Source organism: Heteronotia binoei, chromosome 1, assembly GCF_032191835.1.
Source record: "Heteronotia binoei isolate CCM8104 ecotype False Entrance Well chromosome 1, APGP_CSIRO_Hbin_v1, whole genome shotgun sequence".
Taxonomy (NCBI): Eukaryota; Metazoa; Chordata; class Lepidosauria; order Squamata; family Gekkonidae; genus Heteronotia; species Heteronotia binoei.
In genome coordinates, this window is record NC_083223.1 from 134,254,105 (window position 1) to 134,266,432 (window position 12,328).

Below are 12,328 nucleotides of genomic sequence, written 5' to 3' on the forward strand. Positions count from 1 at the left end.
TTCAAGATTACAGCCTAACATGGCAATTCTAAGGACACTTATATGGAAGTAAGCCCCACTTAAATAAATGAGAATTTACTTCCGAGTTTGGGACTGTCACTACTTTTCTAGATTTGTGAGCTATAATGGTTGGACTCCCATCATTACCATAACCACCTCCACACTATTGGTATAATGAATTAACTGGTTTATAAATTACCTTTCAATTACAAACTAAAGTTTACAACATTTTTGACTCGACAATGCATTTTGATAGAACAAAAGGTGCCATCAGGGAGAAAATACTATGACTTTTTAAGAACATACTCTTCTTCAATGGTAGCTTCCACTTTTTTAACTTGTTCCTGGATAGACTTGGCTTGTTGCTGAAGGGTTTGCTTGCTCTTTGTACCAAGCTGTATGGCAAAAGACTTCTTGACAAGATTCTCAGCTTCCATCGCCATAGCTACTGTCTGCTTAGAAAGCTCCTGTAAAAATGTGCAGTTATAAAAAAAACCTGTTTGATCAAAGTCCCCCAAAATATTTAATAATTGACTGAAAATTATATTTATTTGATAAAAATGTAAAAATACATCTCAAAAAGTTTCTAATCAATTTCTTCCATACATTCCAGGGCCCTTGATTATAACACACTTATGGTCTTAAATACTTAAGACATGATTTAGTCCTATGAGCACAGCATCCACATATAGAAGATTCCCACAGCCTAAATGCAGATCTGCTTTCTATCTTCCTCTGCCCTCAGTGCATACTCATGACACAAGTCATGCACGAACAGAATGACTGGAAATGATGCAGGATGTGAAAATGAAAGGTTCATTTCCTTTCCCACTATGTGTAATGACTAGGTGTTGCCAGGTCCCCTTGCCGTCAAGGTGGGGAGATTTGGAGGACATTCTGGGAGTGAGCAGGACATCACATACAACACTCTGGATTTGGGGCAAAACTCTATAGTTTTTTGGCTTCAAAACCAAAGAGTTTGCCCAAAACCAAAGCACCCAAACAATGACATCACTCGCAAATGATGTCTTTGCATTGAGGACATTGCACAGTGATGTCCCTGTTTAGGGGTGAGTTTTCTCCCACTTGCTAGTGAGTCAAAGTCCCCAAAAGCTTGAAAACTTTGCCCACATTTAGGGGCTGGCAACTCTGGTAATGACCTGATGCATTTCCTGAATATATCAATAAGGAAAGGAGGAAACAATACTCTGCTGAACCCACTGGAATCCTCTTGCTTGAATGCCAAGCTCCTAAGAGCCTGTATTGTTATTTTATTTATTTAGAAAATTACTACACTACATTTTTCCCAAGGCAAAAATTAGGAAAAAAACAACACTTTGGCTGATAAGAGACGGTGAGTTCAGGGTGGCTTGCAGCCGCCCCAAAGAAAGCCATCCAGAAAAAGAGCGCCCCAGAGCTTCTGGACGGCGCTGGAGGAAGGGGTGTGTCTTGGGTGGCTGGGGAGCATCTGAAACACTCATGTGTCCCGATCGCGGCTCCCCAGGCGCTCGTAAGACGCTCTCTGGCCCTCCAGATGGTCGGCCGCCGCCTCAGAGCCACCCCAGCAAAAAGGGATCACTTTCCAAGTGGTTCCTTTTTGAGCCGGTTGGAATGTCTTTCAGGATGGGGTAAGTGCGCGATGGGGGCAGGCGGCAGATGTTGCCGTCTGGCCTGGTTTTTTGGGTCAACTTCAGAGGCGTCTCTGAGTTGACCCAAAGTGCCGGTCTGTAATCAGCCCTTATATACTAAAAATCCCACACAGAACAAGAATGCTAATGATATTTCAAGTATGATGTAGTATATATCCAGTACCATGTAACACACTTACTTTTGTTTTTTCCAGTTCTGATGACAAACTCTCTAAGCTGCTAAAGTTTAAGATGCGTTCTAGTGCAGAGCTTGCTTGACTAAGATACTTTACAACAGTCTCTTTGTCCCTTTCAAACTGCTCCCATGTGTTTATGGTGATCTAAAAGGGAAAAAAATGAGAAAAATAGCATGGTTGATAATTACTGAAAAGCACTGCTTGGGGACCAAAATCAATAATGTGGCTGAGCTATGGTTTGCGGGCCATCATGTTGTGAGAATATTTAGAGATAATCGAAATTAATGAAGGCTTTTTCAAAAAGCAGATAATGGGATTTTAGTAGGGAATTCTCACTCACCCTCATTGGTCCCCACTTCCTCTTGCAGCTTCTCACTCTCCCACCAACTCATTCTACTCCTCCCATTTATGTCTTTCCCTTCTGTCTCTACTGCTGCTACCTAACAAACTTACCCGCTGAGCCTTTAACACTACTTTCCCAGTTTGCTACCTCACCTGCCTGGTAGTATGCCTCCTTTTCTGTCCCTGCTGCCTCCCTGATCTGTGCCATAATCATTCTTTCCACTCTCGCTTACTCATCTGCCTGGCAGCACATCTCCTCCACCCTCCAACTGCTGCCTTCTCCTTTCTTCCCCTCTGCTTCAGTCATCCATGACACAATTCTTTCTTCCCTCCCTTAGTCCCTCCATTATATGTTTCCCTACCTCCCAACTTAACATACACATTAGCAGCACCTTCCCACTTCTCTTACTGCAACCAGCCACCTGTTATGAAGCAAGTGCAATCCTCAAAATGGAAATTGTTTTTTCCCATCAGGTGAGGTTTAAGGATTTTTAAAAGCCCCCTCACTTTTTTTTTCTTTTGCAAACTTCATGGCTCTCTCTGTAGATGGCCCTAATTTGCAGAACTAAAATCTGTATCTTCACTGTCCCCTGTATCCCCTCCCCACATTATTTCCTCTTTCCTTCCTCCCAGCAACTGCCATATTTCTCACCTTTCCCTGTTCCTTCTCTTTCCCTCCCACCCACTTACCTTTTTTTCTGCCACCCATTTACATTTATTATTTCATTTATACCCTGGTTTTTTCCTACATTGAGAACCAAAAGGAGCTTACAACATTCTTGTCTCCATTTTATCCTCACAACCTGTGAGATAGGTTAGGCTGAGAGTTTGTAACAGGTCCAAGGTTATCAGTGTGCTTCCGTAACAGAGCTGGGATTCGGACCTGGGTCTTCTAAATCCTAATTTGAAACTCTAACTACTACACAACACTAGTTTTTGTGGAGAGGCAGTTTTAGAACAGTATCAAGCAGCCCAGCCTGGGTGAGTAATGCAAGTCAGGTGGTGGCAATTTGCCTGAAGGATGCTGACAGGCCTGGTCCTGATGAATTCTCCCTTAAAGGCCAAAACAGCCCTGAAAAGGCCCTCCCCCTGCCTTTCACGGATAGATATCAAGGCTTGAACACTGGCAATAGTGTCAATCTTGCCTAACAATGGCCAATGAAGACATTTGTTTCTTAAAGCTACAGGTGCTGCTTTGATCATTTGGGGTTTTTTAACTCCACTTCAAGTTTTCTGCAAACCTGTGGCTTTTCTTGGGTTCATAGAAAGATCTGTCTTATCTGTCCATGCCTGAAATCTCTGGATTTAAGTATCCACAGATGGGGCTATGCTGAGAATCAGACATATTGATGATGATACGATAAGACAATATGCCACAACAAATTAAGTATTAACTTTGTGGCATACTGTATCCCTCAAAGTGAATGAAGTGTGGAGAATTCCCAGTCTTTGTTTTGCCATACTTTAATACAACCCAGCATATTTATTTCATGTTCACATTTCTCACTAGATAACTGGGAGCTGCTTCATCATCACATCTCTCCAGAATGCTGCACTAGGCATTTGGATACTGGAACCATGTGGGCAGGGCCAATTATGTGGTTTCTACCATCTGATCATTAAACAAATGGGAAAGAATTATACAACTGTAGTTCTTGTATTAAAAATGACCATGAGTGCCAGAAGTCACCATAGAGAAAAGGCTACCATGTTAGCAGTAGCCTGGCAAACCAGAGTAATCAGGATGTATTGACTACATAAATCAAATATTTAACTTATTTTAAACATGAGAAATTGAAGGTTTTCTGCTTCCTAATAATTATATAACACTGACCTGCAGTTGATCACCACGTTTATCCACAGACTGCTGCATGTTTTGTAATGTGCTCTCCAACTTCCAGAAATCTTCTTGCACAGTGGAAGACAGACTATCTTCAATCTGTAGCTGCTTACCTCGGGCAATTTGCTGCTGTACATCTTGCCTCTTTGCCTGGAGCCTCTTTGTCTTTTGCTAGAAACAATATTAAGAAGTGCTGAAGTAGATCCGGATATTTCTTGTCTCAATATGACAACAAGCACATCGAACATATACACAAATTTATTTGTAAAAAGTAAGTATTAATGTATGGCACTTCTAAGGCTGTTCCAATAGGGACACGCTTCTTACACAGAGATATCCATAGCTTTGTAACTTTAACTCAACAGTTAAAGAAGTCTCAGCCACACTGGTAGAAGAAGCATAGCAAATTTTCCTTGTGCTGCATACAAAACAAACTATCAAAACACATTTGATACTTTCAGGATTGGTATTGGAAACACCCCCTTCCCTACCTCTCCAAAATTTCAGTAGAAATAAATAGAATGGAATCACAAATAGCATATATACAAGTATTGTGTTTCATTTTGTCTAATAAAAATAAACCCAACTATTATACTTAGCACAATATATAATTTCAGAGAACCAAGTATATTTCAGGATTGACCTAACAGATGACTACTGTGTCTTCCACGTAGTGGCATTGCCTAGCATTACCTAACATCAATCTCAAGGGTTACATAAACTGCATAATTACTCTGAAATAATTGTTGATATAGTTCATTCATCTTTACTGCAGGAAGAGATATCAGAACTATCAGCAAAAGACATTAAAATAAAGCTGCCTGCTAAAGAAAAAAAGATGAAGGTTGTGTAGCCAAATGTCTTACCAAATGATGTCGAAGAAGCTGCTGAGCTTGTTGCAGACTCTCCGTATCTAAGATTTTCTCAACCTCCTCCTGAACTTCTTTTGAGTTTGTGATTAGTTCTTCCAAGTTGTCTTTCACTTCCTCTGTGTACTGGACACAATCACTGACAACAGCCAATGTCTTCTCTGTCTATTTTTAGGCACAATATTAGAACATCCTGAAACTATCCAGTCCCATGTAATCAATGCACTTAATAATTTAAATAAATCCCTGCATTAACCACATTTATAACCTTAATCTATTATTTATTCTTTTATCTTTGAACATCTAATGCTGTTACTACTGTTAGCCCTAAGATGTTATCTATCTCCACTGAACTGCTCTGTATGTCTTTCCTACCACCTCAAAATAATCCACCATTCTAACTAGGAATGAGTGGATTTCCCCTACTGTGTTCTTGGGTCTGACTTCCAGTTTAAAATGGCATTTTCTAAAATAAATTTAGAGATTGGTGCATGTGATAATTGATGTATGGAATATTTTATCATATGCACACACATTATATGTGATAAAAGACTTAGGACTATTTTTTTCTCTCTTTTTTTTTTGGTCTTATCAACCTGAACTGGACGTTATGTTAATTGATATATGGAACATTTTCTCTGTATTTTATTCAAGGGTGTATGGAAAATAAGTATAATAAACAATTTTCCTAATTTTTCAGATTGTATCTTTTTAAAGTTACATATACACATTGATTAAACCAGTTTAAAAAGGAACCTTGAGATGAGCAAACAATCACAATAGGATTAATTTTTGTTGAAAAGAAATCCAAACACATGAAACTGTATGTAAATTTGGTTGCTCTATGTGAAACAGTAATGATGAAGGATCTTATAGTGAATGTTCTTATACTATACCTCTGTCAACAAAGTTAAGAGCCTCTTGAAATCACTAGAAAGTTTAGAAAGTTCATCCCCTTGCTTTTTTACTTCATTCTCAGAAGAAATCTCAGACAGAGTTGAAAGCCTAGATTTTAACCAAGTGATAATTTCTCCTTGCTTGCAAGCTTCTTGTCTGATTTCCTGGAACAAAATCAGTATAAAAATCAGAAATGCAAGCCAAGCAATTTTGGACAGCTGTAGTGAACTAACTAGTATAGATGGATGTTTCACAGGGTTACAGAGGTCATACATAGAAAGCATTTTCTTGAACAATAAAACCAATCTGTAGATTGTAGAAAGTGATGGTGATTTCTCAGTTTAGATGTATGTGATAAACACACACACATGCACACAAACACACACATGACTACAATTTTTCAGTAGGAGTTCACTCCATACAGACACATTGAGAAATACACACGAACAGGGTTTTTTCCCTCTTTTTTTAAAGCAGGAACGCACAGGAATGCTATTCTGGCTGGCTTGGCATCAGGGGGTATGACCTAATATGAAAATGAGTTCCTGCTAGGCTTTTTCTACAAAAAGTCCTGCATGAGACAATGGTGATGTCGGGAGGTGTGGCCTAATATGAAATGAGTTCCTGCTGGGCTTTTTCTAGCAAAAACGTCTTGCACAAATATGGATTTTCACTCTGATATCTAAGCTAATCATCTTCTCTAGGGGAATCTGGGAACATACTAAGTAGACCTCAGTTTCTGCCTCTCCATAGTTAAACCGTGGGTTGTGTCAATCTATTGCACAAATATTTGAGAATGGAATGAAATAAGAGTTGTGAAATACTGCATATATTTAAAGTAAAATATAAATGTTAGATGCTGTTTGACAACCTTCTTTACAAATGTTAATAAAAGGCCTAATACTTAAAAAATTATATATACTTTAACTTCTGATTATGCACAAATGCCTGCTGGTGGCATTGTGCTCCCCTCCCCTTGCCCCAGTGTTGGCATTACCAAAAGAAGACATGCCAAGAACCAAGTATCAATAGGATTGCAGCATCTCCTCCAAATCCAACAGCATCAATGTAGATATGTCATCTTCCATTTATTATATTTGGTTTCCCTATCCCCACCCATTATTACCGTAGAAGCACTCGACAAGACAGGAGAAGCCAGTATCTCAAACTGATAAGGGACAGGGCAATTTAAAAAAATCCCTTACAAATAGAAGGCTGAACTGATAGTGCCTCTTCATTCAGATAAAGCCACCTTCCATGAACAGAAAACTATAATCATCAATGGAAGGTAGCACTGGATCCAACCCAGCGTCCAGTCCAACTGATTTAACAATTTTAATTTTACATAGAAGTGGATAATACATATAGTTTAAGAAAGTATTATGGACGGTGAAGTGGCAACATTATATCATTAATTTTCCTGATTCATATGCACATCCCTGCTTTTACCATAAATCCTTTTATTTACAATCCATTATTAAAGATTCTTACTAATCTTCATTTTCAGGCTGCAGTAGGATGACAACCTTTAAACTCTGTCTGAGCAAGGATTTTAATCAAGTTGCCTTACATCCTAACTATAAGGACATATTTTATAAGCATACTGCAGAATGTCCACTTGCCAATATTGTCCTCTAAACACATCTGCTTGGGCTGTTAATCAAGGGCACTCTTAATTACTTTTCCCTGTATAAACATGCTTAGCAATCTGTCATTTATTTTTGCAAGCGTCTGCCATATTAAACTGTATTACATTTTAATGATATGGAACATTCCCTTCTAAAGAAGGCCACCTCCAGCCACTAGTCATACTTCTAGGTTTTGTCTACCAGAAAGTACCAATTCTGTTACATTTTGCTATATGTATAAAACTTTGAATATATTTTTATAGATTACTTGTCCAACTCAAACACGTGAATGGTGTCTTCGCTGTCCATTTCTTCCATTGCAGTTAAACTTGGTAGTATTACAAGTAATGAAATCCCAGTCTTATCGGATATAATTTTACCTCTGCTGATGTTTTAAAGTACTTATAGTTAGCAGGATCGGTGGCACTGTGCTTAATTTTCTTAAGTTGAATCTCCCTTGATGAAATCCAATTTTCTAATTCAGAAAATCTGAAATGTAACAAAAAAAGCAAGTTACTGAGCATGAAGTTACTTAGATAAATTTTAACAGAATTAAAGCAAATGGATTTCTGAAATTATTACAAAATGGTCTTTTTGGATTGAATGGGGAGAGTTCTTTCGGTACTTTAAAAATGGTTGAAGCTGTAAAATGGATAAGACACTTGACATTGATTAGCCACATTTGCCTAATCCAGATCCTTCAGGTCTTCAGGACAAACTTTATTTTCTGCCTTCTGTATACATGTATATTTTAAAGAGCCCCCTGCTTTAGATAACCCGGTTTTACATATAAAGCAGCATATTTCTTGGGACACTTGGTTAATGGGGTTTGCCATTGCTATTTTACTTATTTCCTTTCATATGTTTAACATGTCAACAGAAGCTGTACCTGTTTTTGTAGTCTTTCCATTTATCTGGATGTTCTATTAGCTTCATGTAGGTACTGACAACCTGCGATTTGAGCTCACCAAGGGACTTCTTGCAACTTTCAAAGGCTGCCTTAAGGGGATCCCATTCCGGTAGTTTCAAGCATAATTCTTCAATCAGGTGTAGTCTTTTCTCACATAGCTGTAAGGGTCCTTTATCACCAAAGGACAACTGGAGGCACAAAAGAGAAATGTCTACGAACTCCATTGATGTTGACAGTTAAAACTGATATGCCTTCCATTATGAGTATGATATGAACATCTTTATCATAGTCATCAATAAATTTATTGTCCATGGCCATTGGCCTTCACAATTAAAACATATCTAAAACAAAACTGCAAGCTAGCAAAGTTAAAATTCTAAAACCTCAGCATACAATCAGCACAATAATACTAAAATAACTCAATGAGAGGTATTCTTAGAAATGTTCGCTCTAATCTTCTTACAGCCACAGCAAAAAGAGCTAGCCTGTAGGAAACAGAGGGCTCTGTGTCACAGAGGATACAAACTAATTTTTTGGAAGGACTGTAGATTAGCTAAAATCATGGTCAGGAATTTATTCCTGGAACCCAGATACAAAGGACAGGTCAGAACATCGTGTGACAGATGTCCCAAAGAGCTTTTACACAGGCAAATTAGTTGATCAGTTGGAATTCTGGCATACCAGTCTGTAAACAGCTTGGTTGGCACTGTTTGAAAACACAACATTCTTAAATTATGAGCTGTTATGTTGACCAGATAAGAAGCTCTATAATGATCATTCTTAATCACTTTGTACCATGGGGCAAAATGTCTTTATGGAAGATGTACTAATACAAATGAACCTATAAAATCCAAAGTTGAGGTCATGCTAATGGTCACGAGGTCTAAGAAATAAAGTTAGTGATTCTTAGAACACTATTGGGTCACTGCAAATGTCAGATGGCATGCTAAGAATGCTGCCTGATAGTAGCTGTTCTTTTCAGCATGTGGTGGAGTAAATGCTAAAATATGCTGGCAGCAAGATGTCCCACCATCATCCCAATACTGGTATACTGCATACTGGCACTGCATACTATTGGGCAGGAGAGGAACAGGAGTTGGTTGTTCCTAAACCTCTTCAGGCTGGATCTTGCTCCTAATCCCAGAATAATATTATTTCAGTGGCACAGAACATATGGAGAGTAAAAATACAAATGCCTACCCTGCCATGTTCCACATCTCACCACAGGGTAGGATACCAACCAACCTTGCAGCCAACCACAGTTCTCTCAAGTACTACATAAATTGAAGCAAGGGCACCCATAGTTCAGATAATGTGTATGACATGGGACTATCTTACTCTGGCCTCATTTCAAGTACATTTGAACACATAGGGTGCAATCTGTTTGTTCTGATGTCATTGCTTCTCCCTACCAGATTTAGTATGTGCATCCAGGCAGTGACATCTGTTTCCCGTGCCCAATCATTGGTCCCCTGTTCTCACCTCCAACTTTCCCAACACTGGAGAAAACCTGGTATTTATGGATGAATTGTTCTCAGTGTGCATTTCCAAACATCTGATCTCTCTATTATGTGCTCAAGCCATTTGGGAGGTCAGTGGCTTCTGCTCCCTGACCACCATTCCACCCTAATTAGCAATATGAGGGTAACAGCATATTTGCCACAATGAATAAGTGGTTCTGCACACATGAGGAGGAGGAGGAGAAGAAGGAGAGAGAGAGGGAGAAGCTCATTCTCTCCATGGTGATCACACAGCAGTAGTCAGATTGGTCAGCCATGGATTGAGGCAGGATTAGGGAGGTGTGTCTGTTCAAAACACTCTGGAACAAACAGTTCCAAAGAAATTAGAGGCACAGCCAGATCACACCAAGTCTGTTTTCTGACCGCAGTCATAATTTCATTTTTTTGTGCTTTAACAAATACATATATTGAAAACAAAGTTTTAAACCACAGTATTTTTCACATATTAATTTAGAATTATTTTACAGTCCATTGTACAATGTTTTTTCTTCATTTGTAGGACTTCCTGAAGTCCACGTTTAATAGGTTTATTGAATTTTCAGGTAAAAAGGAATGGGGGAGGGGAGTAAAAGGAAAGGGGAAATGAAAGGGTATATGAGTTTGAAAATTTTGTAGTGTTTTTACTTATACATTGCTCATTTCATATAATCATTGGTATCAGTGATCTTATAATATTCACTGCAAACGTATCTTATCATTCAGAAATACAATAATCATTAATATCTCTTAAAGCTCCTACTAAGATAAGAATATAATTTTAAACGGCAATAGTTATCATAAATTACCTTATTGTCTTATTTTGGAAGATTATATATCACAACATAACCAGTTATATAGTGGTTCCCATTTTTTCTTAATTTCACAGAGATTAGCATCTCTCAGTCTGGTTGATAGTGTATCTATTTCTGCAAATTCTAAAAGCTTAGATATTAACTCCTCTTTTCCTGGTATTTCTTGAAGTTTACAGTATTTGGTATACATTATTCTGGCTGCGGTCACAGTGTGTAATAAAAACAATTTCGTCTGTCTGGAATAATCTTCTGGTAGTATATTTAATAAGAAGAGCTCTGGTTGGAGTCTAATTTGTATTTTAGGATCTTTTGTGGTAGCTCGTGCACCATCTTCCAATAAGATTTGGTTCTGTCACATAACCACCAAACATGGTAAAAAGTTCCAATTGCATTTTTGCATTTCCAGCATTTATTTGACATATTTTGGAACATTTTTGCTAATTTGTCTGGAGTTAAGTGCCATCTATAAAACATCTTATAAATATTTTCTTTTAAATTCATTGATCTGGTCATTTTTAAACTACATTTCCACACTTTCTCCCAGACTTCTAAGTCTATATTATGTCCCAAGTTTGGGGCCCATTTGACCATGCAGTCTTTGACTATCTCACCTGCATCTTTAAGTTTAAAAGAAAATTATAAAATTTTGTTATTAGCTTTGTTTCTGGTCCAAACACTATCTTGTCAAGAGATGACTGATCTTTGGCAAAGCCAATCGTTGTGTCTTTTGTAAATCTAGATTTGATTTGTAGCTTCCTCCACCAGTCTAGTATAACCTCTTGTTGTCTTAGTTCATCATCTGTCTTTAATTCATCTATGTCAGAAAGAAGGGAGTCATATCTCCATATTTTTTGGAAGTCTAGCAACTTCGGTTGCTTAAATGCTTCTATGGGAGAGATCCACTTTGGAATCTCTTTGTATATTCGGGGTTTTAACCATCCATACCTGAAGTAAAGAACTTATTTCATGATTTTTAAAACTTTTGTAGCTTTCTGGTTTCGGATACCAAAGAAACGCATGCCACCCCTGGTTCAGATCCACACCTTCTAATAGTAATAATCTTTTTTCTCGTAACAGGATCCAGTCTTGTAGCCAAACAGGGGGTGATGCTCTGTAATATATTTGCCAGTCCGGGAGGGCCAAACCTCCTCTTTCTTTGGAGTCCTGTAATACCTTGAGCCTTACTCTTGGCTTTTTATTTTGCCATATGAATTTAGACACCAGTCTATTCAACTCCTGGAAAAAATCTTAGAAAGTTTAACTGGGATCATTTGGAATAAGAAGAGAATTCTTGGTAGGATAGTTTGCAATTCTTGGTAGGATGGTAGGATGGTTGCAATTCTTCCCAATAGAGAAATTTGTAAATCTTTCCATTTTTCTAAGTTAGATTTTATTTCTTTCAACAGTTTATCATAATTGTCTATTTTAATTGATCTGCATTTTGGAGAGATTTGAATGCCCAAGTTTTGACTTCCATTTAAAACCTGATTTCTCTTCAAAATCTTTAATCTGCCTTTCTATCATATTCTTAGATATAAACTTTGTTTTTGATGGTTTATCTTCAAACCCTCCACTTCACCATACATTTCAAATTTTTCTTTCATAGCCGCCACCAAGGATAATGGGTCTTCTAGCACCAACGCCAAGTCATCCACAAAAGCCAGTAATTTATAGTCTTCGCCTCTACTCTTTAGTCTTTTGATTGT

The 12,328-nt window shown here is 38.0% G+C and overlaps 1 protein-coding gene across 1 annotated transcript in view; it reads right to left on the reverse strand.

Moving 5' to 3' along the window:
* The window catches only part of SYNE1 (spectrin repeat containing nuclear envelope protein 1), a 621,543-nt gene that overhangs the window by 448,150 nt on the left and 161,065 nt on the right, over positions 1–12,328 (reverse strand). The window contains exons 24-30 of the mRNA XM_060240915.1: positions 8,291–8,499; positions 7,782–7,890; positions 5,773–5,937; positions 4,874–5,041; positions 4,002–4,178; positions 1,829–1,969; positions 307–467 (exon numbers count right to left, since the gene is read on the reverse strand). Of these exons, the coding sequence (XP_060096898.1) occupies positions 307–467; positions 1,829–1,969; positions 4,002–4,178; positions 4,874–5,041; positions 5,773–5,937; positions 7,782–7,890; positions 8,291–8,499 (1,130 nt within the window). The remainder of the gene's footprint in view (positions 1–306; positions 468–1,828; positions 1,970–4,001; positions 4,179–4,873; positions 5,042–5,772; positions 5,938–7,781; positions 7,891–8,290; positions 8,500–12,328) is intronic.